This window comes from Trematomus bernacchii, unplaced genomic scaffold, assembly GCF_902827165.1.
Source record: "Trematomus bernacchii unplaced genomic scaffold, fTreBer1.1, whole genome shotgun sequence".
Lineage (NCBI taxonomy): Eukaryota > Metazoa > Chordata > Actinopteri > Perciformes > Nototheniidae > Trematomus > Trematomus bernacchii.
Window position 1 is genome coordinate 2,094,193 of NW_022987801.1, and position 26,410 is coordinate 2,120,602.

Genomic DNA, 26,410 nt, shown 5'->3' on the forward strand with positions numbered 1-26,410 from the left:
ATTTATCTTACACAAACAGTTTAATTCAGAAGAAACTAAGCTTTCTTTATCTCAGACTGTAACACAGCTTACAAAGAAGGAAGGTTTTTTTTTTTTAATCATACTTACAATTAACTGACAACCAACTCTCTGGTGACGTCCTACCATCTCCTGAATCTCTCTGTTTACATTTATAAAAGCCTTCATCTGACTTTGACACTGCAGAGATGATCAGCTCGCTTCTGGTATTGTTCTGGATGAGTTTGTCATTTTTATAGAAATCCACATTATATACATTTTCTGTCTTGAACTTGCAGATAAGAGTGACAGAATGTCCCTCAGCCACAGGACGGACAGGGCTCACCAGGATAATTTCAACATCTGAAAACAAATCAAATAATATAAAGGCTTTGTCAGAGACATCAGCTTTTGCAGATTTAATACGTTTATGCAAAACTGGCCTTGTCTGGCAGAAGCTGAAATGTCAGGTAGATGTATGAGGACATTAAAACACAGAATATTATCTTTGATCATTGAGAGAAGTAACCCTGGAAATCATTCCGCAAATTGGCCTTTTTAATAAAGTTTTACTAATTTGAAGAGACGTTTGACTAATGCTTGTCACCTTCACATTTAAAAAGAACATAATACTTCAGAAACAAACATTTTAAATAATTAAAACTCACCATCTATAGTGATGTTGACTGCATTACTGAACTGTCCTGTTTCAGACTCACACCAGAACACTCCACTGACCCAGCTTCTGGTTATTGTGCATGTGGATCCAGTCATTGTCCCCCAGGAAGAACAGGGATAAAGCTTGTCAGATTTCGAAAACCTCATCACTCTCCACTCAGTGGAGTTTCCCTCACAGCTCAGTGACACAGACGTTTTGGGGAAGTGCTGCACACTGTCAGGACTCACTGTGAGAGACGCTGCTGAGTTAATATCTGAAACACACAAAGAGGGGACATTTAAACCATGCAAACTGTAAACGACAATGCATGCAAAAACAGATTAAACAAGCCTTAAAAAGGAATGTTTAATCCATGCATATATTGTATTTGTTGAAAGTAAATAATTGGTGTTGTTGGTTTTATGTTATATGTAAAAAAACAGTGATTCCGATTGACACAATATCAAAATAAAGTTGTCCATTTAAAAGTTGGGAGGGGGCAAATAAACTAAAGTAGGAGGAAAGACAACTGTCAGAAAATTGTCTTATCTTAAAATTCAGTCAAGTCCAGAAGCTGAATCAGTCAATCATCATTCTGTTTCAGAGAAACACATTGAAAACTGAACTATGACCTGATGCTGGTGTAAAATAAAGTTCCCAAAATAAGTGACTTTATTCCATTTTGCAATAATGGAAAAGTAAAAACAACATGTCTCCAGAGCAGACAAACTTTGATAAATAAATATGTTGGCCTAATAGTGATGCAAACTAAAGAAAGAAAGGAAAAGGAAGAACATACTGACCTCCAGACCAGACAAACTTATGTTCACTGTGCCAACTGTAAAACACTGGGTCTCCTCTTCCTGCTCTGCAGTAATATCCTGCTGTGTGTGTTTGTCCATCAATGATGAAGAGATCCTGTTCAGTCCCATTCTCGCTGCCAGGTAGCAGCTCATAGCTGAAGGAGTAGTCTGACTTTTGGGGAACAGCCTTATACCAGTAGAAGCTCCAGCCAGCAGAAGGATGATCAACCCTGCAGTTCAGAGTTACTGAGGCTCCAGGACTCGGCCATGATGGAAACACAGTGAGGACAGGCAGAGGTGTGTCTGTTGGAAAGTGATTTAATGATAAAGTTATGATATATAATTGGTGGATTACATGCACTCATTGGATCCTACATATTTCTTGCATACAGTATGTAAAAAACAAATGTAAGTGTGTGAACTGTACTTAAATATAACAGCCAAAATGGTAGTTATCAGTTATTTTGTTTATATACAGTAAAAAAAAATGTCAACTGATGATAAATGACTTACTGTCAGATGCTGTCAATGTGAAAACGATCCATGTGTCACAGCTAATAAAGTATAACAAGGTTTGTTGGTGAAGTATTATCTTTATGTAAATGATTTGATATAAGAAGCTGATCCCTGTCAGTCTTTCCGTTCTTATTTTAATACTCTTGATTTTGTGATAACACCAAGCACATGATTGTATACATAACCTGCCTATACAGCATCAGTGGAGCTGTTCTCATAAATAAAAATAAAAAATGCTTTTATTGAACATGGTCATGGTGGTATTACTTTGATCACTTACCTGATACATTTAGATAGATTGTATTGCTTCTTCTTGTTGATCCCCCGTGCAGAAAAAAGCATTGGTATTCACCACTGTAGCCAGAAGCTAGAGGGTGTAATTTAAAGCTCTCATGTTTTTGGTAAGGGAGAAATTCTTGACCATCCCTTTGGATTGAGTAATACCAGCCGCTGTCTTTGCCTCCTGTAATGTCACACTTGAAGGTAACAGACTCTCCAGAAAAAAAAGTGGTCCAGTTTGGCTCAATGGTCAGCACAGCATCTAGAAACCATCACAAGATACATAAAGTAAAATGTGTTTTATTTTTGTCAAAACATTTATAATAAATTGACAAAACGGAACACACAAAAAAGAGGATGTTGTTTGGAGAGTTAAATAGGTAGATTTTCACTTTACTTATATATTAGTAAACAACAAGAAAGAAAATGGTATAATCACCTTGAGCTTGTCCACGGTAAAGTAAATTCAGAACTGAAACAAGTATGAAACTAAATCAGACATTATCAAACTGAGAGAAATCAAACATATCATAACCTCAGGCATTTAAAAAGTTGTATCAATGGCAATTAAAACTCACAGAGAAACCCCAGCAGAGAGAGCAAAGTGTGTCCCATCTTCACATCCAACACTGATAATCTGTTCCTCTGCTTCTGAGAAATTCTTCTACTTTGTGTAAATAGAAAGATAGAAACTGCATCATATGAAGAGAAATCAGGAACTAGAGAGAAACAAATGCAATGAAATATTGGAAAAGGAAGTTGATTTTTAACTTCTTTACACGGTCTGGGCTTCCTTCCCTTTTAGACAAAGCTCACACAACTGAACAGCTTTTAACACAGCACATTTTATACACCTTGGTTTAGGTATCCTCTAATGATGAAGAGAGATAATGTATTAAAATATAATTCCTGATGTAGATAAGATCATACTGTGGGCTGGTGCTTCTGCACAAATGGTCAGTAAGTATTGATGCATATAAAGACTGCTGCATAAAGTCTTTCTAGAACAAATTAAGTGATAAAATTGCATGCGTCATACTCACTTTATAATCCATGGGCCTTCTCAACAATATTTCATATGAAAATGTGTGTAACAGCTTTAACCAAATAGTTGAACTGCAGTGCTGGAGTGTTCTGGAGAAATTCAAGTTTAAGTTTAGAAACAACCTCAACCACAGGAAGTCTCTCATAGTCTCTTTACCAGAAGTGAATGTGAAGAGAGACAAAGTCCTGCCCCCACCTCGAAATAGACTCTACCTACTTTAAGGGGGCAACATTTTATATCTTTATCATTAGTAATAAAGCAATCATTTGAATACAGAAAATATGTTTTGTCTAGGTGCAACATTGTATCACAACAGTTGTACATAGATGACTTAATGCCATAATAATGATCAAAATTAATAAATACCACAACACTTCAGTAGTTGTGAAGTTTTAAATGTGGTGGGTAGTCACAATTGAAAGCTTCCACTTCCATGCATCAGTGCAAAGCTAAGGAAGTGAACCGTAAGCAGTCAATTGTTTAGTTATTAGTTAGAGAGTTACATTTACATGGCATCAGACCCTGGTGCCAGACTTCAGAAGGACTATTTGTGTAGAGTAGGTAAAGTATGAGATAAAGTAGTATATCGAAAGAAAGCTTCAAATATAACTGCACAGTGACTGGAGAAAAGATGTAATAGAATATCCTCAGTAAAATACTTCCATAAATGGGACAAACTAATGTTGGCTGTAGTGCGTCAGTAGATTCCCTTCTTCTATCTCTTTACATAGAGAATACTGTATGTTTACCCATGGACAATGTAGGAACAAAGTACCATATATTCACATTTTGAGATCATACAAGATAATAAAGTGTAAGCACTAGCAGAAAATATATCATTTATTAAGTGCATTAAGGGTTTTGGTTACCATTTTTAGATTGTAATGACAATAATAAGTTTTAAAAAAAGAGTATGAGAAATTCCATCATGTTTGGAGTTATTTTGGTTTATCTGCTTAACATAATACAGAACGTTTGTATTATTAAAGATGAGATAAGATGGACATTTAACGAATTAACTAACAACACAATTTCACCCACCGAACACACTCCCATCTGGAACAATCCTGACTTTCTAATAAACAGAAAACCTTTACATTTCAAATGATGGATCGCCAAAGGCATCACACACCTCAAAAATATATTTCATGAACACAAGTTAATTCCATTTTCTGATTTGGTCCAGAAGTACGGCATCAGGGAACATCAATATTTAGAATATTTACAACTCAAATCATCCATTCAAACTAAAGTTAACAGCAAAACTTTGAACTCTTATCCCCCCTCAAAAATATTCAAAATCAAATCAAGAAAAAAACTGCTTTCATAAATATATAAATGTATTTATTCTGCAGACTAAACAATGTCCATCCCTTCAAATAAATGGGAAAAAGATCTACAGATCACCCTCAACGCCGACTTCTGGTCTCAAATCTGCAGAAACTTCTTCTCCATATCAACCAACACCAACATGCACGTCATACAATATAAGATTATTCACAGAGTGCACTACACGGGGGAAAGGATGTTTAAAATGGGTTTTGCAGATTCTGACATCCATCCTCATTGCTCACTTAACACCACAGACACCTACATGCATGCCACATGGGAATGCACACCAGTTAAGCAATTCTGGCATAACATCACTAACAACCTCTCTCTTTTGCTTGACTGCCACATCCCTTTGTTTACTAGGAGACATTTCCAATGTGAACATCAACATTACATCAAGTAGAATTCTGTCCATAGTACTCAGGGATGCAAACTCATCAGGTATGAAAAAGGTTACAAGGATCCGAGCCCCCCGACCCCACGGAATATCGGCTTTAAAATGAGGAATAACAGAGGATTTTAGCAGTTAGAACAACGAAAGCAGTTAATAATAACAGAAACGCCAAAGAGTCACATCTAATAGAAATGTATAAAAGCATTTATTTGAATTGTGTAGCAGTCAGTTTATAATTTTGGCAGCACTGTTGAGCATTTTGAAAATGTATTTTCATGCCTCTGTGCAAGGCTTAGTCTTTCTATCTGTATAGCCAGTGGTGTAAAGTAACTAAGTTCATAAACTCAACAAGTACTATACTTGGGTACAATTTTGAGATACTTGTACTTTATTTAAGTATTCAATGTGTTGCTACTTTGTTCTTCTACTCCACTACAGTTCAGAGGTAAATGGTGTACTTCTACTCCACTACATGTATTTAATAGCTTTAGTTACTTTACAGATGTGGATGAATGATGTGAAATATAATCAAGTGTTAAATCAGACTTTAGTTCCACCTGGAGTAAATTCACAAGCTACCCTGCAGTATGCAAAGTCATTCAAACTAGCTGCACCTTTACCAGCTTTAGAACACTTTCATGATCAATCATTATAAAACATATCATATATATTATTCTGAAATGGACCAATCTGCACGACTACTTTTACTGTCGCTACTTTAACTATATTTTGATGAGAATACTTTTCTACTTTTACTTGAGGAACATTTTGAATGCAGGACTTCTACTTCTACTTTTACTCAAGTACAAGACCTGAGTACTTCTACTTTTACTCAAGTACAAGACCTGAGTACTTCTACTTTTACTCTTTTAAAACTATTTGAAAACGAAGGCTAAAGCTAACGTTAGCAGATAGTGACAATGTATGCTAGTTAGCTAGCTCAACGATAATATTGCGACAGGAACACTTTTCAGTTCACATCACGCTCTGCCGCTCCAACAGGGAGCTCTGATTTGAACACCTGAACGGCCCGTTCTAACAGCTGTTCACCAGCGGTCCAGTCTGTGCCACAGTGACTCCGGACCGCACAGTTAATATTAACGAACGCACCCGTAGGTAATGTAGCTGCTGAAGCTAGACCCTCATCCCGGAGCAGCAGAGCCTTATTATACATCCATGAGCAGAGCCGACAGGCAGGAAGACTCGAGCACACAGCTCGCGCTTCATTATAATATATAAAAAAAAGAACACCATGCGTGTCATGATGGCACATAACAGCTCGCGGCCGCAGATTACTCCGGGTCCCAGACCCCCCCATACCCCAAAAATATTTTTATTGCAGATCTACATGAATCACACAAACGACCTATTTTGGATTCAAAACAGCGAATTTCGCCGAAAGGTGACAAGTTTGCATCCCTGAGTACTAATCATTGCAACAAAAACTATCCTCATGAATTGGAAATCACGACACAAAAGCAATATCACAATTTGGAAAAACCTGCTTATAGAATACATTTCAATGGAAAAATTATCTGCCGGCATAAAAAAACAAACCAATGATATTGATGCAATCTGGAACCCATTCTGTTACGATCTGTCTGTGTTGGGTTTTGTCTTGTCTTTTTCTGTCTTTGGTTTCCTGTTTTGTTTTGAAAAGTGTTCACCCCTGTCCTGCCTGATTGCCCGATTGTGTTCACCTGGTGCCCCTGTGTTTTCTCCTCCCTCCTCACCTGTGTCTTGTTTGTGTGATTGGTCTTCTGTGTATTTTAGTTCTGGTTTTTCTGTCTGTCATGGTTGGTTCATTGTTTGTAGTTGACTGTGGCCGTGTCTCAATTCAGGGGCTGCACCCTTCGGAGTACGCAGCCTACGCGGTCCACGGAGGACCCAGCCCACGTAGACCGGGTAGGCTGGACCAAGCGGCCTACGAAATGAGACAGTCTAGCCTACGGAGGGCTTCGTATTTACGTCACGTGATACGCGCTGTTCGGTTGCGCTGCTCCAGCAGCCTGCTAGCAAATTAGCTTACAAGCTAACTCAGCTGAAAAGGATGCAGAAACGTTACTTTTACTTTTACATTTTTTGGAGATCACCGTCAGCGATTAATTAAAGAGGACCATGGCCAGGTAAATAAGATGAAGCTGTTCCTTTAGCCCCCAGTAATGTTACATTAGTAAGTTCACAAGTAAATTATATATAGCTGATGTAATTTAATCATATTATTTCATATTTAAAATAAGTCTTAATTTTTCTGTACTAATAAAACAATATGTTTTTTAAATGAACAAAAGCATGTTGTATAGATTGATTCTTAACAATATTAGTGTTCTAATCTTAATAGCTGTGATCATAACAGTTTATATTCTCCTTCTTCCCCTAAACCTGCCCAGATGATGTCCCACTGACCCCAGGTCAGCACCTCCAGGTCCAGCAGCACCGTGACCCCCCGCTCTGCTGAAATACACAATTAAACATTTTCTATGACCTATTTTTTGTATTAATAAAATTAAACTGAAGACAGTTTAATGACCTGGATATATCCTATTATTCCACTGCTTATGTACACATGTTGGAAATAATGGTTAAAACCTCAGTAAATTAAATAAACAATGTGTTTAACAATTACAATTTAATATTGTATTTTCATCTTATCACAAAGTAGAGGTAAGAATATATCCATCCTCTCTCTGCAGCTTCATGTCTTCTATTATTATAACTTTCATCATTGAGACAGAGGAAATCAATCATGCTATTTAACATCATCAGCAGTAAAACAAATATCAGCAAAAGTGTGTTTATGGAGTTGTTTATTTGTATTATATGTGCAGCGAATATATAGAAGCAGTTGTTTGGGGAATCAGACAGACTCAAGCTATAATCGTTACATATCTATTAAAAGAAAGGACACATACAAAATCTAATTCTGAAACCAAGACACAAGCCTGTAGGACGGCAGTAAGCAGAGGTCTGGGTGGAGGATGTTCCTGATCGCCGTTTTGCTTTCTCCAGCACCACGGGGGGTCCAGGTGGATGGCAGCTCTGTCCTGATGATCCGCTGTGCACTTTTCAGATTAGGGGTCCTTCTCCAGCAGATCCATTTCTCCAGAATTATCCTAATTACAGAGAAAAATACAAAAGTGAATTAATCATATTAAACACAGGGTTGCAGAAGTATTATTGCAAAATTTAACTCATTTAAAGCATTTCAGACAAACAATCCCTAAAGGATCATTTAAAATGATGTACTGTTCTGGTTTTTAAAAAACTAAAGAGATGAAATGACAGTCACACGTGCATCCCTTTGACAGCACGGCACAAACTAACATCAAGCTAAAGGCTGCTGTCTATTTGTGATTGTGTTATTATTATGGGATTAGGATACATTAAATACACTTTAACCTAAATAAAAGATGATCAAATCTGGTGGAAATATTTAAAATAGGCTTTTCTTTTAGCCCTACCTCAAAGCAGCATGAGCTGAACACAAAGGTTGTAATGTTGTCCCAAAGTTTAATAAACAGTAAAACATTGCAACATGTCAGAGAAATACATAAAGCTAACAGCAGCTACACGTCAGGGTAGCCTTTTATAAATCCCACCGTACTGTAGGCTATACCGGTCTAAATGTTTTCACTTTGGTCTATTTATGTAATATACATTATATCTTATCTATAACAGAGCCAAGATCTCTGTATGACTTTAGTAAACTTCTGAATTGAATAAAAAATAAGTGTAAACAACAGTGCAGTACGTCCAGCTAGCTAGTTAGCGTCACATTTATCCATATTATTTAACGAAAATGTACGTTTTAATGCCCCTTGGGTTTGACGTGTGTGACATTAGTTAATTTAAAGTAAGTTAAAACCCAATACTCACATTTATTAGTGATTCCTCCGCTTGCTGCTGCTTTTAAATCCACTCTGCTGGGGAGACCGGAAGCCATTTCATTTGAAAAAAAACTCACTCTTCCCTGCGCGCATTGCACCCTGGGATATGGTAGGCCGCGGAGTGTACATCAGATGTATCCTTCAAATTGGGGAAAAGTAGGCTGCATTCGCGGGCCGCATTCGGAGGAGTCTCGTCTTTTTTTTTAAATTGGGACAGCCTTCTTTCGGTGGAAGTGACGTATGCGGTCTACGAATGCACCCTTCGAAGGTTGAAACCCCTGAATTGAGACACGGCCTGTGTGTCACAGGGTAGTGTTCTGTGTTTCTACTTTGTACCTTGGAATAAAGGACTATTCTTGGAAATCTGCATTTGGGTCCTGCCTGCTTACTCAACCCTGACAGAATGAACCAACCAGAAATGGGCCCAGCAGATCCATTTGAGGTGGAATTACAACATTTTACCTTTTCTTTGGCTTGCTGCTATGGTAGGTGGAGGGGAGCGTCCAGTGTTCAGCAGAGAGAGGCTGCTCTGGCAGAGGCTCACCAGGTGGCAACAGGGGATCCATCTCTAGTTAAGTTCTTACCTGACTGGATTTTGGATTTCCTCTCGACGTGTGATTCCCGGCCTGCTAGCCCCAGGCATGCTAGCCCCCTGCCTCCCAACTCCCAACCTAACACCATACATCTCGGTGTGTTCCGTCTGAAGTCAACCCCTGCTTCTTCCCCATTTCCTGCTCCTGTCCAGGAGCCGTTCGCGGGCACTCGTCTGGCTTTTGGAGGTCCACGGAGCCTCCAAAAGGCTCCTAGGAGAAGGAGTCGCAAGTCCAGGCTAGCAGCCCGACCCCCAGAAGCCATGCTTTGGGCTCCAGTACAGGCCCCAGCAGCCATGGTTCCGTCTCCAGAACCGGCCCACACAGCCATGGTTCCAGCCCCAGTTCTGGCCCCAACAGCCATGGTTCCGGCTCCAGAACCGGCCCATGCAGCCATGGTTCCAGCCCCAGTTCTGGCCCCGGCAGCCATGGTTCCGCCCTCTGTTCCGTTCCAGCACGCCATTTCTCAGGAACATGAGCAGGCGTGGCGAGACTTTGAGGAAAGCCAGCGGTCCTTGGCTCTATGCTTCCCGGGCCTCGCTGCTCGGGTCTCGACTTTGACGTCTTCTGCTGCATTTCCTGCCTCCTCCAGTCCACCGGTGGATTCCGCTCCAGCCCCTCGTGTCCTGTCGGTGGTCCGGCCGACTCCAGCACCTCGTGTCCTGTCGGTGGTCCGGCCGACTCCAGCACCCCGTGTCCTGTCGGTGGTCCGGCCGACTCCAGCACCCCGTGTCCTGTCGGTGGTCCGGCTGACTCCAGCACCTCGTGTCCTGTCGGTGGTCCGGCCGACTCCAGCACCCCGTCTCCTGTCGGTGGTCCGGCCGACTCCAGCACCTCGTGTCTTGTCAGTGGTTCGGCCCACTCCAGCCCCTCGTGTCCTGTCGGTGGTCCGGCCGACTCCAGCACCCCGTCTCCTGTTGGCTCTCCGGCCGACGCCAGCCCCCCGTGTCCTGTCGGTGGTCCGGCCGACTCCAGCACCTCGTGTCCTGTCGGTGGTCCGGCCGACTCCAGCACCCCGTCTCCTGTCGGTGGTCCGGCCGACTCCAGCACCTCGTGTCTTGTCAGTGGTTCGGCCCACTCCAGCCCCTCGTGTCCTGTCGGTGGTCCGGCCGACTCTAGCACCCCGTCTCCTGTTGGCTCTCCGGCCGACGCCAGCCCCCCGTGTCCTGTTGGCTCTACGGCCGACGCCTACCCCATGTCCTGTACCGTTGGAGGTCCCGCCGACTACTCTTCTGCCGGGGGTCCTGCCAACCCTATGTCCTGGGATGTTGGAGGTCCCGCCGACTACTCTCCTGCCGGGGGTCCTGCCAACCCTATGTCCTGTGATGTTGGAGGTCCCGCCGACTACTCTCCTGCCGGGGGTCCTGCCAACCCTATGTCCTGTGCTGTTGGAGGTCCCGCCGACTACTCTCCTGCCGGGGGTCTTGCCAACTCCATGTCCTGTCCCGCCGACTGCTCTTCTGCCGGGGGTCCTGCCGGTCCTGTGTCCGGTGCCGTTGGAGGTCCCGCCGACTACTCTTCTGCCGGGGGTCTTGCCAACCCTATGTCCAGTGCTGTTGGAGGTCCCGCCGACTACTCTCCTGCCGGGGGTCTTGCCAACTCCGTGTCCTGTCCCATTGGGGGTCCCGCCGACTACTCTTCTGCCGGGGGTCTTGCCAATCCTATGTCCTGTCCCGTTTGGGGTCCCGCCGACAACTCTCCTGCCGGGGGTCTTGCCAACTCCATGTCCTGTCCCGTTGGGGGTTCCGCCGACAACTCTCCTGCCGAGGGTCCTGCGAACTCCACGTCCAGTATCGTTGGAGGTCCTGCCGACACCTGTTCCGCTGTGGGTCCTGCCAACCCCTTGTCCTGTCCCGTTGGGGGTCCCGCCGACACCTGCTCCGCCGGATTTCCTGCCAACACCAGATCCTGTCCTGTTGGGGGTCCCGCCGACACCTGTCCCGCCGGGGGTCCTGCCAACTCTGTGTCCTGTTCCGTGGGGGTCCAGTCGACACCAGCCCTTGCTCCATCCGGGGTCCCATTGACACCAGCCCATGTCATGTTCAGGATCCCGTCTACGCCTGTCCCGTCGGCTCCGGTTCCTGTCCGGCCGATACTGGGTCCTGCCCGGCCTCCGGAGCTGTCCCGTCGGCGCCTTCCTGCCCGGCCTCCGGAGCTGTCCCGTCGGCGTCTTCCTGCTCGTCCTCCGGAGTTGTCCCGTCGGCACCTTCCTGCCCGGCCTCCGGAGCTGTCCCGTCGGCGCCTTCCTGCCCGGCCTCCGGAGCTGTCCCGTCGGCGCCTTCCTGCCCGGCCTCCGGAGCTGTCCCGTCGGCGCCTTCCTGCTCGCCCTCCGGAGCTGTCCCGTCGGCGCCTTCCTGCCCGCCCTCCGGAGCTGTCCCGTCGGCGCCTTCCTGCCCGCCCTCCGGAGCTGTCCCGTCGGCGCCTTCCTGCCCGGCCTCCGGAGCTGTCCCGTCGGCGCCTTCCTGCCCGGCCTCCGGAGTTGTCCCGTCGGCGCCTTCCTGCCCGGCCTCCGGAGCTGTCCCGTCAGCGCCTTCCTGCCCGTCCTCCGGAGCTGTCCCGTAGACGCCTTCTTGTTCGCCCTCGAGCCCGGCCCCCTGAGTGCCGCGGTCTTCGCCCTCGAGCCCGGCCTCCTGAGTTCCCCAGCCGTGGTCTTCGCCCTCGAGCCCGGCCCCCTGACTCTTCCAGCCGCTGCCTTCGCCCTCGAGCCCGGCCCCTTGAGTTCCCCAGCCGTGGTCTTCGCCCTCGAGCCCGGCCCCCTGACTCTCCCAACCACTGCCTTCGCTCTCATGCCTGGGTCCCCGAGTTCGCCCGCTGTGGCCTTCGCCCCTTTTTGGACTCTGCCTTGCTCCCGGGCCGTCCGCCCGGGACCCCTTCCGGGCCCGTCCTCCGGACCCCCTCCACCCACCCTGTTGGTCCTGGTTGTGCGTCCCTCCTCCAGACCCCCTCCACCCACCCTGTTGGTCCTGGTTGTGCGTCCCTCCTCCAGACCCCCTCCACCCACCCTGCTGGAATGTTTTGGACTTTTTGGGACTTTTTGGGACGTCTGGGATCCGTCCCTTGAGGGGGGGGTACTGTTACGATCTGTCTGTGTTGGGTTTTGTCTTGTCTTTTTCTGTCTTTGGTTTCCTGTTTTGTTTTGAAAAGTGTTCACCCCTGTCCTGCCTAATTGCCCGATTGTGTTCACCTGGTGCCCCTGTGTTTTCTCCTCCCTCCTCACCTGTGTCTTGTTTGTGTGATTGGTCTTCTGTGTATTTTAGTTCTGGTTTTTCTGTCTGTCATGGTTGGTTCATTGTTTGTAGTTGACTGTGTGTCACAGGGTAGTGTTCTGTGTTTCTACTTTGTACCTTGGAATAAAGGACTATTCTTGGAAATCTGCATTTGGGTCCTGCCTGCTTACTCAACCCTGACACATTCATTGATACATTTAATTAATAATCCTCAATACGATTTCAGCCACCACCCCTTTCTACTTCTTTAAGGTCATGCTACTATTTATATGCCCGCCCCCTTCCTAGGATATATGACTATTATATTGTTACTCATTTCATTTTAATTATAATTCAGTCATTTATTACTCTTTTTGTCTAATCCCTCAAGCGCGCGCACGCGCACACACACACACACACAGTTTTTGTTTTCTTTTTTTGTCTGTGTATATTTTGTATACTTGTAAATGCTCCTTATTGTATTCTGTGTATAGGTGACACTGTACATGTATGCACTTGTCTTGTAACTCCTTTATCACTAAATAAATTTAAAAAATATGAGATAAGATAATCAAAGTTATGTTTATTAATACAAAACAAAAAACATGCCGCAAAAATCTGAAAGAAAACAAATACACTGTACAAAAGGTGTGTGCTTCAGTTCCTTTGAATCTGAACATCTTGTTTGACCTATTGGTGGCGCTGTGACTTCAGATGTTTTGGCTTTTGCAAGAGACTACTTCTGCAGATAAATTAAAGGCATTAGATCATTTGTTGGCACCCTGTGGTAGCATCTAGTAAGAATCATTCACTGAACAGTACATGCAGGTATAATTGCATTTGGGTTTTATTCATAATATATTTGTGTGTCCACTGTGTGCATCTACAGTGCTAAAGCATGTGTCCATACTGCATATATTAGTATCTGGCTCTAATATCACAAAATGTACAACAAGGTTAGAGCCACATGATCTGAATCAGACATGTAACAAATAATGTTGTAATACAATGTTTTACACTAAATATAAGTACACAGAAAGTAAGTATACAGTTGAATTGCAAAGCATTTAGCATGTTCCTAGAAAGGCCTTTATTTAAAAAGGCACTGCGCTATTTACACAAAAGCAGCAAATACACTCAATTGCTGAAACAAGGATGATGCTTTTCAAGTTTTTATCCGCTCCATTGTCCTGTCCATGAGGATGTCTTTATTGATCTGGAAGAAAACCAAAATAAGTTATTGTCATTGGGTACTTTCTGCTCATGGTACTGTTTTTGAATACAACAATGTATGTTAATGCCAACTCATTTGTGTTTGAACATATTTAAATTTGCCATTTATTAGTTAAGATGTTTTAAGTAATGTTTCATTAAACCACAACATGTCTGTAAAACAATATGCTGTATATAAGAAAGACATGAAAATGCACAAGAAGTTTAAAAGCTTTATTTGGTGGATTTGCTCATTGCTGAAACTGGCAAGCAGCACAGCACACAATAAAAGCTTTTAGTATATCTATGTGTATATATATAAAAGTGTTTTTTACGTGACTTTACCTGCAGCCACGTTTATGTAAAGGCTCTCTTCTGGTTCATTACTGGAACCTGTTAGAAGATTTAAAATAATGTATCAAAGGACAATTCCTGTACTTTATTTAGAGACTGCTGGCCTAAAAAAGCATCTCAACCATTGCTTGTAGTATTTGTATTACTCCATGTTAAACACAAATTAAATACTGTACCATTTCCAGCTTCTACATGCCCTCCGATTGTTTCATAGAGACAACGATCACCTACAGAGAAGTGAAAATCAAGCCATGGTTACACCAATCATTTTAATCACAATTAAGGCTGGGAGTTAAAATAAATCATATGATTAAGCCGGAGAAGGGCTGACCATGGAGGAGAGTAGAATATTCTGGCATGTTTTGAATTTCATCCTGGTTGATCTTGTGGTCTGTAGCAGGGCCCTGATTGGTGCTCTGAGATCTTGTGGGCCATGCACATGAAGATAATGAAGTGGATTGAATTTAACATATAACTGCTGTAATGTTCAAAATGAGATAAAAGAGGGTTGTACCGACCTGATGAAGACTGAATCTGTTGAATACAAGAAAAACTTAGTTACATTGTTTTTGAATTGCAAATATTTCCGGTACATGTAATGTGTGATTTTGAGTAATTATAGTTTAATTCATTTGATATCAGATGAAAAGGTTCTTACCTTTTGATTTTCGGTAGCGATACAGGAACAGCAGCGGGAGAATTATCAGTAAAACTCCACAAAGCAGCCCAAAAGTCAACAGGACGGGAAATTGAGAGGCTTTTCCAGGCCGAGAAGCTGCTAATATAAATAACCTTAATTATTATTTTTATATATAACACTTTCCTCAAAGCACTTCACAGGAACAGAGCTTCAAGGTCGGACCAACGATTTTTGGTCGAGCCAAACACATTACTACAATCGCAAACAGAAGACAATAAATTACAACAGCAAATATAAAAATCAAACACAGGGAAATGTCATGAGTCGTGCTCCGCTCTGACTAGAAGGCCAGGGAGAAGAAGTGAGTTTTTAGTGTTGATTTAAAAACCCCTAGGGTCTGGGCCGACCTCACATGGAGGGGCAGAGTGTTCCAGAGCCTAGGGCCAGCTGCTGCGAAGGCTCGATGACCTCAGGTTTTGAGCCTTGTTCTTGGGCACTACCAGCAGCAGCTGGTCAGCCGACCTTAATGCTCTGGCTGGGGTGTAGCGATGGAGGAGTTCTGCTATATAGGCCGGAGCCAGCCCATTTAGTGCTTTGAAAACAAATAAAAGGAGTTTAAAATCAATACGGAACCTAATTGGAAGCCAGTGTAGTGAGGCCAGAATTGGGGTGATGTGGTGACGCTTTTTGTGGCCAGTGAGAAGACGTGCAGCTGCGTTCTGCACTAGCTGCAGGCGTCTAATTGACGCCTGATCCATACCCACGTATAGAGCGTTGCAATAATCCAACCTTGTGGTTACAAAGGCGTTAATAACCCTTTCCAGGTCTTTAAAAGATAAAAACCACTTGGTCTTGGCCAATAGTCGTATTTAAAAAAAGCAGGTTTTGACTACGCTGCTGACCTGCTTATCAAATTTAAAAGCGCTATTGAAGGTCACTCCAAGGTTCATGACAGAGGGGAGGATGTTTTTATTGAGGGAGCCCAGAATATCAACCGGAGAGGCTGGAGGTTGGGGTCCAAAAAAGATGACCTCGGTCTTGTTCTCGTTGAGGTTGAGGACATTCTTGCTCAGCCAGGATTTGATCTCTGTCAAGCAGTTCATCAATAGCTGTAACGAGTTGACATTAGAATTGAGAGGCAGATAGATCTGTACATCATCGGCGTAACAATGGAAGGGAATGTTGTGTTTTGTGAGAATTTAATCTAGGGGCAGTATGTACAGTAGAAAAAGGATGGGGCCCAGAATCGAGCCTTGGGGAACCCCACAGGTAAGAGGGGCTTTGGCAGAGGACAAGGCACCTAGCTGCACTGAGAAGCTGCAGTCTGTCAGGTAGGACCTGAACCAAGCAAGGGCAGAGCCTGTGATGCCTGCGGACTGTTCGAGCCGCGACAACAGGATGCTATGGTCCACAGTGTCGAAGGCAGCTGTCAGGTCTAACAGCACCAGGACAGCTGGGCTACCTGAGTCGGCGGCTAGGAGCAGATCATTAAAAACTCTTAAAAGGGCTGTTTCAGTACTGTGCATGGGTTTGAAGCCAGACTGAAACTTTTCATGAATGCCATGCGTGGTTAAAAAAGACTGTAGCTGGGCATAGACTACTCTATATATATATATATATATATATATATATATATATATATATATATATATATATATATATATATATATATATATACATATACAGTTGAGGCCTAAATGATTAGTCCCCCAGCAGTTATGGAACATTTTCCTAAAATTCTTCCCAATGTTTCCAGCATTGATAAAACTTGATATAATCAAACATTCACCAGTGCTATTTAGTAGCTTTTGGTACATTTTGGAAAATAAAATAAGTTTTTAGGCTTGCTTTATATCAAATATAGTGAAAAATGGGTTGGTCAAAAATATTAGCCCCCATGTGAATTTTTGCTTTCAAAACACACCTAATCAATCAATCAGCTTTCAAACCACACCTAATCAACCAATCAGCTTTCAAGCCACACCTGAGCATTCAATCAGCATAAAAGGACTCCAAGAAACAGGCACTTGAATACCTTATTGAGAGGGACTATACTACTACTCCTACTCACCATGCCAAAGACAAAGGAAATCAGTCTTGAGCTCAGAAAGAAGATAGTGGAGGCTCATGATAAGGGGGAAGGCTATACTGCAATTTCCAAGCGCTTCACAGTGTCTAGAACTGCTGTACGTTGCATCATTGCGAAGTACAAGGAGACAAATTCTGTAAGAAACAAACCTAGGCGTGGTCGAAAGCACAAGATTTCAAGAACTCTGGAGAGGAAAATAGTCAGAGATGTCAGCAAGAATCCCTGGACATCAGCCAAGATGATTGTTGCTGACCCGAGGCCTGTACTACGAAGCTGGTTCAACTTAACCTGGATATGTTGGAGTTAGCCGGTTGGCCTAAGCCAAAACATACGCGCTGGCGCTAAGCTGTACTACGACGCCGGTTATCAAGTGGATCGCTCAAGCCAGCCGTGTCCTATCTACTTAGGTGCGCGTTCACATGAAAGGGGTGGTATTTGGAGCATTCGACCAATCTCAAACACGGACAACCGTACTGACAGCGCAGCGTCATACTTCCTGAATGAAAAGTGAACTTTAATATTAGTCAAATATGAAGAAGTTAAACTTTAAACATCCATGTCTTAAACACTTTATCCAGGATAAAAGCCACATAGCTGCACCTGCAAGGTGAATACAGCTGGTAAAAGAAAAAGTGTTTGAATGCGTACATTAACAGGTTTATGAAATCACTGCCCCGTCCAAGACACGAGTGGATCTGACTTTAATTAGGAGAATTTGACTCGAGTGTTTCGTCAATTTAATGTGTTGCTTAAAATAATACTTCTGCATACAGTATGTGACACTGTGAGTGTTGCACGGCCAGATACGGCTCAGCTGACTCAGATAAGGAAATATATGATACATTATGATGTGATATGATATGAATGATAATGGCACACATCGACGTCTGCACTCACAGTGCCGCGGACTGTACTTAATGTTACTCTGATCCGGTTACTTATGTCGTGGCAGATATTTAAGTAAGCTTTCTTAACGCTAATGTTATAATAGTCAGATTGCTCTGAAGATGGGAGGGGATATTGTATTAATTTTCACGTTCACACAGTCAGTTGATTTTGGCCGGCTGTCTTTCCTGCAACGGCAGTTTTTCTGTATTTCCTCTATCCTGTAATATGAATTGATAGCTTTAAACTCCGCACACGGAGCTCTGATTGGTCAGTAGGCGGTGCTTTCACTGAGTTGATCTCTTAGCCTGTCACCTAACCTGCTCCGGAGCAGGTTTGCCGCTCAGCATAAGTTACCATGGAAATCTAGCCTGCTAAAAAGAGAACCAGCGTCGTAGGACCGGAAAGCCCGAGATTTCCCTGAATTTAGCCGGCTAAGCGAAAATCCAGCTTCGTAGTACAGGCCTCTGGCCTCTTCTGGAGTTGATGTTTCAAGGAACACAGTTGTGAGGGCTCTTCATCGTGGTGGGCTTCAGGGCCATCGTCCCAGAACAACCCCTTTACTCAAAGAGTGGCACATCAGAGCCAGACTGAGGTTTGCCCGGGAACATTTGAAAGGTAAAGATGAGTTTTGTAAGTCTGTGCTTTGGTCTGATGAGACTAAACTGGAACTGTTTGGGCACATGGATGTTGCTTATGTTTGGCGAAGAAAGGGAGAGGCCTTCAACCCTAAGAACACATCATGCTGTGGGGCTGTTTTGCAGCCTCAGGCACAGGGAGCCTTGTTCAGGTGCAAGGCATCATGAAAAATTAAAATTATGTTGACATTTTGAGGGATAATATGAAAAAATCTGCTCTTAGTCTTCGCTTAGGTCGTCGCTGGGTCTTCCAACAAGACAATGACCCAAAGCACACATCAAAATGTGTCCAACAGTTCATAAAGGACACCAAAACCAAGGTGCTGGAGTGGCCCGCACATAGCCCAGATCTTAATCCTATTGAGAATCTGGCCCAGCTGGAACAATTTGCAATGGAAGAATGGGCCAAAATCCCTCAAGAGACCTGTGCCAACCTAGTAAAGAACTACTCTAAGAGGTCGTTGTCAGTTGTGGCTCAGAAAGGGTACACTATTGACTATTAATGGCCTGGGGGCTAATATTTTTTGACCAACCCATTTTTCACTATATTTGATATAAAGCAAGCCTAAAAACGTATTTTATTTTCCAAAATATACCAAAAGCTACTAAATAGCACTGGTGAATATTTGATTCTATCAAGTTTTATCAATGCTGGAAACATTGGGAAGAATTTTAGGAAAATGTTCCATAACTCCTGGGGGGCTAATAATTTAGGCCTCAACTGTATATACACTATAAACCCCTGTTCACCTATATTATATTTTCAATGCTGCTCATGTAATCATGGTCATACTGTATGAATGTTTTAAGACTGAATACAGAACTGGAAAAATATATTTCTCTCATAAAAAACTAAATTGTATAATTCAGAGGAAACTAAGACAACTTTGAATTCAGTATTAACTGTCTTTTTTAGCTCTGACTCAGCAACACATCTCAAAAAGAGGAAACTGTTTTTTATCATACTCACATTTTACTGAGAACCAACTCTCTGATGAGGTCCTACCATGTGCTGAATCTCTCCGTTTACATTTATAAAAGCCTTCATCTGACTTTGACACTGCAGAGATGGTCAGCTCCCTTCTGTTATAATTCTGGATGAGTTCGTCATTTTTATAGAAATCCACATCATAAAGAGCAGTTCCTGTCTTTAACTTGCAGCTAAGAGTGACAGGAAGTCCCTCAGCCACAGGACGGACAGGACTCACCAGGATAATATCATCATCTGAAAAAAAATCAAAGAATATAAAGGCTTTATCAGAGATATCAGCTTTTGCAGATTTAAAGGTCACCTATCATGCTATTTTTAGGCAATAGCATGGGTCTCAGATATATACAAATATATAAAAAACATGTCTATGAAGTGTTTTGCTCAAAATACCACACAGATCACCCATTCTAGCCATGCCTCATATCCCTCTATTTCACTTCCTGTTTCAAAAGTGCTGATTTTATGTATAAAGGATAAAAAAAAAGGAGGGGGCTGAGTTCATGCGGGACCCGGCAGCAGCAGCTACTGTCTAAACTAAATACTGCCGTGATGAAACGCCATATCATGGATTATCAAGGATTATTTCTGAAACAGTATGGAGCTCAAAGGCTTTCTCTCTTGCCGGTTATACCACAAGGTGAGTTCCTTTTTATTTCCTGCTTCTTCACACACATGCTCTCTCCAGTACAGGTTAGCTCTGAGTGTTAGCGATGCTAATGTAAACATGCACCGACCATATTACGTCCAAAACAGTCGGGCATTTTTTCTGATAGGGCAGTGGGTGTAAAGTCAGCCTACATTTCCGTTATTACGTCATATCGGACACAAATCTGGATCAGCTCTGTTGTAGCCCCGTTTTTAGAGATTTGGGTAAGGAGGAAAAGAGAGAGGGTTTTATTTTCTGACACTGCGTGAGTTCCCTGACACACCGGGGACACATATTTATGTATAAAAGACATCAAAAAGTGCATTTTGCATGATAGGTCCCCTTTAATACATTCATACACGACTGGTCTACTCTGGCAGAAGCTGAAATGTCAGGTAGATGTATGAGAACAATAAAACACATAGAATATTATCTTTGATCATTGAGAGAAGTAACCTGGAAATCACTTTGCAAATTAGCCTTTTTTATAAAGTTTACTCACTTTGAAGAGACATTTGGCTAATGCTTGTCACCTTCACATTTCCAAACAATATAATAATTCAGAAACAAATATTTTAAATAAATAAAACTCACACTTCATTGTGATGTTGACTGCATTACTGAACTGTCCTGTTTCAGACTCACACCAGTACACTCCACTAAGCCAGCTTCTGGTTATTTTGCATGTGGATCCAGTCATTGTCCCCCAGGAAGAACAGGGAAGAAGGTTGCCAGATTTTGTAAACCTCCTCACTCTCCACTCAGTGGAGTTTCCCTCACAGCTCAGTGACACAGGCGTTTTGGTGAAGTGCTGCACACTGCCAGGACTCACTGTGAGAGATGCTGCTGAGTGAATATCTGAAACACACAAAGAGGGGACATTTAAACCATGCAAACTGAAAAAGACAATGCATTGGTACAGCAAAACTTCTGCTTAATTTACCTTGAAAAAAAAAACAGAAACAAACTAAAGTAGGAGGAAAACAAAAGTGAATGTCACAGTGTCTCAATCCCACACACATTTTTTTACTCATATGTATTGTTTATGTCTTAAACCATTTAACCAGCAGATAAATATCTTAAAACATATTCCCAACTAAAAAAATTAATAAAACACTTACCAGTTATATCTAATTACAATGTATTGTAGAAGTACTTATATTATTAGGTTTTGGATTTACAAAGTCTAAGGTTTGAACCATGGCGAACAACAACTTCATGGATGAAAAGAGGGTCAGGAGATTAACTTGTGTTCAAATTCAGTCCAGTCCAGAAGCTGAATCAGTCAATCATCATTCTGTTTTAGAGAATAGTTTTGAAAACTGAAATATGACCTGATGCTGGTGTAAAAGAAAAGTTCCCAAAATAAGTGACTTTATTCAATTTTGCAATAATGGAAAAGTCAAAGCAAAAAGGACTCCAGAGCAGACAAACTTTGATCAATACATTTGTTGTGCCAACTAAAGAAAGAAAGAAAAAGGAACCACATACTGACCTCCAGACCAGACAAACTTGCGTTTGCTGTACGAACTGTAAAACACTGGGTCTCCTCTTCCTGCTCTGCAGCAATATCCTGCTGTGTGTGTTTGTCCATCAATGATGAAGAGATCCTGTTCAGTCCCATTCTCGCTGCCAGGTAGCAGCTCATAGCTGTAAGAGTTGCCTGACAGTTTGGGAACAGCCTTATACCAGTTGAAGCTCCAGCCAGCAGAAGGATGATCAACCCTGCAGTTCAGAGTTACTGAGGCTCCAGGACTCGGCCATGATGGAGACACAGTGAGGACAGGCTGAGGTCTTTCTGTTGGAAAGTGATTTAATGATAAAGTTATGATGTCTAATTGGTGGGTTACATGCACTCCTTGGATTCTACATATTTTCTAAAAACGTATAAAGCAAATTTAAGGGTGAACTATCCTTATAAATAAAAAACAAAATACTAGTTTTTATTTTATTTTATATAGAGCAAAAAAAGTCAACTGATGATAAATGACTTAGTCAGATACTGTCAATGTGGAACAAAATCTATTTGTCACCTTGTTATGTAATAAAGTATAACATGGTTTGTTGGTAAAGTATTATCTTTATGTAAATGCTTTGAGGTAAGAAGGTGATCCCTGTCAGTCTTTTTGTTCTTATTTTAATACTCGTGATTTTGTGATAACACAAAGCACAGGATTGTACAGTATACTTCACCTGCCTATACAGCATCAGTGAAGCTGTTCAAACATTAAAACATTAAAATAATTTACAGATGATATATTAGAACTTGTTCAAACTGCGTGTTCATATCAATATGGCTCATAAATAAATAAAAAATGCTTTTATTGAACTTGGTCATGGTTGTATTACTTTGATCACTTACCTGATACATTTAGATAGATTTTATTGCTTCTTGTTGTTGAGCCCCCGTGCTGGAAAATACATTGGTATTCACCACTGCAGTCTGTAGTTAGACGGGGTAATTTATAGCTCTCATGTTGGCCGTAAGGGAGAAATCCTTGACCATCCTTGTACATTGAGTAAAACCAGTCGCTGTGTTTGTCTCCTGTAATGTCACACTTGAAGGTAACAGACTCTCCAGAAAAAAAAGTTGTCCAGTTTGGCTCAATGGTCAGCACAGCATCTAGAAACCATCACAAGATAAATAAAGTAAAATGTATTTTCTTTTTGTCAAAACATATATAATAAATTGACAAAACGGTACACACAAAAAAGAGGATGTTGTTTGGAGAGTTAAATAGGTAGATTTTGCTTTACTTAGTAAACAAAAAGAAAGAAAATTGTATAATCACCTTGAGCTTGTCCACGGTAAAGTAAATTCAGCACTGAAATACGTTTGAAACTACATCAGACATTATTAAAATTAAAGAAATTACATATCATAACCTCAGGCATTTATAAAGATGGAACAATGGAAATTAAAACAGGAATAGTACTCACATAAAAACCCCAGGAGAGAGAGCAAAGTGTGTCCCATCTTCACATCCAACACTGACAAACTGTTCCTCTGTTTATGAGAAATTCTTCCAATGTAATATTGGAAAAGGAAGTTGTTTTTTATCTTCTTTACACAGCCTGGACTTCCTTCCCTTTTAGACAAAGCTAACAAAACAGAGCAGCTTTTAACACAGCACATTTGTTTGCACCTTGGTTTAGGTATCCTCTAAAAATGAAGAGAGATAAGGTATTAAAATATCCTTCCTGGCGTAGATAAGATCATCCTCTCGGCTCGTGCTTCTTCACAAATGGTCAGTAATTATTGATGCTGCTATAAAGACTGCTGCCTGAAGTCAAAAAGTGTTCTTTCTAGAACAAATTAAGTGATAAAATTGCATGGATCGTACTCACTTTATAATCCATGGGCCTTCTCACCAATATTTCATATGGAAATGTGTGTAACAGCTTTAACCAAATAGTTGAAATGCAGTGCAATATTTCATATCTTCATCATTCATAACAAAGCAATCATTTGAATACAGAAAATATGTTTTGTCTAGGTGCAAAATTGTATCACAACAGTTGTACAAAAATGACTTAATGCCATAATAATGATTGAAATAAATGAATACCACAACACTTCAGTAGCTGTGAAGTTTTAAATGTGGTGGGTTGTCAAAATTGAAAGTTTCCACTTCCATGCATCAGTGCAAAGCTAAGAAAGTGAACCGTAAGTAGTCAATGGTTTAGTTACTAGTTAGGACTTACATTTACATGACATCAGACCCTGCTGCCAGACTTCAGAAGGACTATTTGTGTAGAGGTAAAGTATCAGATAAAGTAGTTTGACACCACCTTCTGGTCATATATCGAAATAAATATTCTATTATAACTGCACAGTGACTGGAGAAAAAATAAAATAGAATATTCTCAGTAAAACATAATTACATAAATTGGACAAATTAATGTTGGCTGTACAGTAGATTCCCTTCTTCTTCAGCAGATTCCCTTCTTCTATCTCTCTACATAGAAAATACTGTATGTTTAGCCATGGACAATGTAGGAACCAGGGGCGCACCTTGCGAACAGGCAAGGCAGGCAACTGCTTGGGGCCCCGGACCAGAACGACATGTCGGGAAACCCCCCTCAAGGCGGCCCCATGCATAGCGTGCCGTAAAATGCTGCTTCTTATCTTAAAGGTCCCATGTCATTCCCATGTCATGCTTTTCCGGTTATTACCTGTTCCCTTGTGTGTTATGTAGCTTTTTTCTGCATGTAAACGGTCTGCAAAGTCACAAACCCTCAAAGTACACCCTGTAGCGAGTAAAACTCTAACACAGAAAATACATGCTGCCCCAGAACGCCTCGTTGGAGATTACTCTTTTTCTTCCAGGAACCAAGTGACGTAACGACGACCCAATGGACCAATCCGTGGAGCTCCTCACACACACACACTCTATCAGCGGCGAAACTGTGATGCGCTGGGGGGGGGTGCTAGTGGAGCCTCGCAGCGGCGAAACTGTGGCACGCTTACACTGTAGGTGCGCCGCATTTGGGGGTGCGGGGGGGGGGTGCGGGTGCTAGTGGAGCCTCGCAGATGGGGGTGCTGCAGCACCCTCAGCACCCCCCCTTCCCGCGTCCATGGTGTTCAGGCTGAGTTCAGGCTGAGTTTTGCGATGTCTCGCTGTCTCGCAGACCCCACGCAGCAACCAGGAACCTAGACCCCACGCAGCATTCTCATCTGTTTGTCATTACTGGTGTCATTTTCTGGTTGCTAACGCCATTGTAACACATAATCACTGCTGTTCCGCTGTAACAGTGGTGGACTCATCAGAACAGAGTGGGCGAGCTGACCAATCAGAGCACAGTGGGCTCATAGGGAGGGGGGGGGGGGCAGGAGCTCCAACAAGCCGTTTAGGACAAAGAGTGAATACACATACTATACAGAGATGCTGTATGAGAAACCAATGTCATTTTGGAACATTGTACAATGTAACTATATCCTAGAATGGAATTATGATCAGTAGAAATGGCCATGTCGTGGTAACTTTAAGTTTTGTTGCCTTGCTCCGCTCCGGGGGGGTGCTGTCGGCTGTGCGTGGTGATGAAAAGCTGGTTCGAGGGGCCCCCCTGGTTCGAGTGTTTGCCTAGGGCCCCCACCGACTCTAGGATTCCCACTGGTAGGAACACAGTACTGTACATTCAAATGTTGAGATCATACAAGATAATAAAGTGACTTGCAAAATTATCTTTTAAATTGACAAACATCATATGTGTAATTCCTGGCACAATTCAAACGGAATCGAAAGATAATCTTTCTCTCGCCAGTGACTTCAATACATACGAAGGGAGGGACTTCGACTCTATAAAGCAAATTGAAGGGTGAACTATCCTTATAAATAAAAAACAAAATACTAGTTTTTATTTTATTTTGTATAGAGCAAAAAAAGTAAACTGATGATAAATGACTGACTGTCAGATACTGTCAATGTGAAAACAATCCATTTGTCACAGGTAATAAAGTATAACAAGGTTTGTTGGTAAAGTATTATCTTTATGTAAATGCTGTGATGTAAGAAGCTGATCCCTGTCTGTCTTTAGGTCCTTATTTTGAATACTCTTGATTCTGTGATAACCTAAAAGCACAGGATTGTACAGTATACATCACCTGCCTTTACAGTATCAGTGTCGCTGTTCAAACGTTAAAAAAGTATTTGATCCCTTGCCGATTTTGTAAGTGTATCCACTTAAAAAGAAATGAACAGTCTATACTTGTAATGGTAGGTTTATTTTACTAATGAGAGATAAAATATCAACAAGAAAATCCAGAAATTGACATTATATAAAAAATAAAAATGTATTTGCATTTAACTGTGGGAAATAAGTATTTGATCCCCTTGCAACCAACAAGAATTCTGGCTCTCACAGACCGGTTACATCAGTCTTCTTACTTTAAAAAAGTACTCCTAATATCAACTTGTTACCTGTATAAAAGACACCTGTCCACAGAATCAATCAATCAGATTCCAACCTCTCCACCATGGGCAAGACCAAAGAGCTGTCTGAGGACCTCAGGGACAAGATTGTAGACCTGCAGAAGGCTGGAATTGGCTATAAGACCATCATAAAGCAGCTTGGTGAGAAGGAGACAACTGTTGGTGCGATTATTCGGAAATAGAAGAAAAAGAAAATGGGCATCAATCGCCCTCGGTCTGGGGCTCCACACAAGATCTCGCCCTGTGGGGTATTGATGATCATGAGAAAGGTGAGGGATCAGCCAAGAACTACACGGGAGGAACTTGGTAATGATC

General features: G+C 42.2%; 1 protein-coding gene across 1 annotated transcript in view; it reads right to left on the reverse strand.

Annotated features, from left to right (window-relative positions):
- LOC117498008 overlaps window positions 1–26,410 on the reverse strand; it is a 74,963-nt gene that overhangs the window by 40,300 nt on the left and 8,253 nt on the right. The window contains exons 14-22 of the mRNA XM_034150054.1: window positions 23,103–23,264; window positions 22,955–22,987; window positions 22,525–22,785; window positions 21,658–21,960; window positions 20,757–21,020; window positions 19,496–19,750; window positions 14,932–15,051; window positions 14,792–14,807; window positions 14,605–14,696 (exon numbers count right to left, since the gene is read on the reverse strand). Coding sequence (XP_034005945.1) covers window positions 14,605–14,696; window positions 14,792–14,807; window positions 14,932–15,051; window positions 19,496–19,750; window positions 20,757–21,020; window positions 21,658–21,960; window positions 22,525–22,785; window positions 22,955–22,987; window positions 23,103–23,264 — 1,506 coding nt within the window. The remainder of the gene's footprint in view (window positions 1–14,604; window positions 14,697–14,791; window positions 14,808–14,931; window positions 15,052–19,495; window positions 19,751–20,756; window positions 21,021–21,657; window positions 21,961–22,524; window positions 22,786–22,954; window positions 22,988–23,102; window positions 23,265–26,410) is intronic.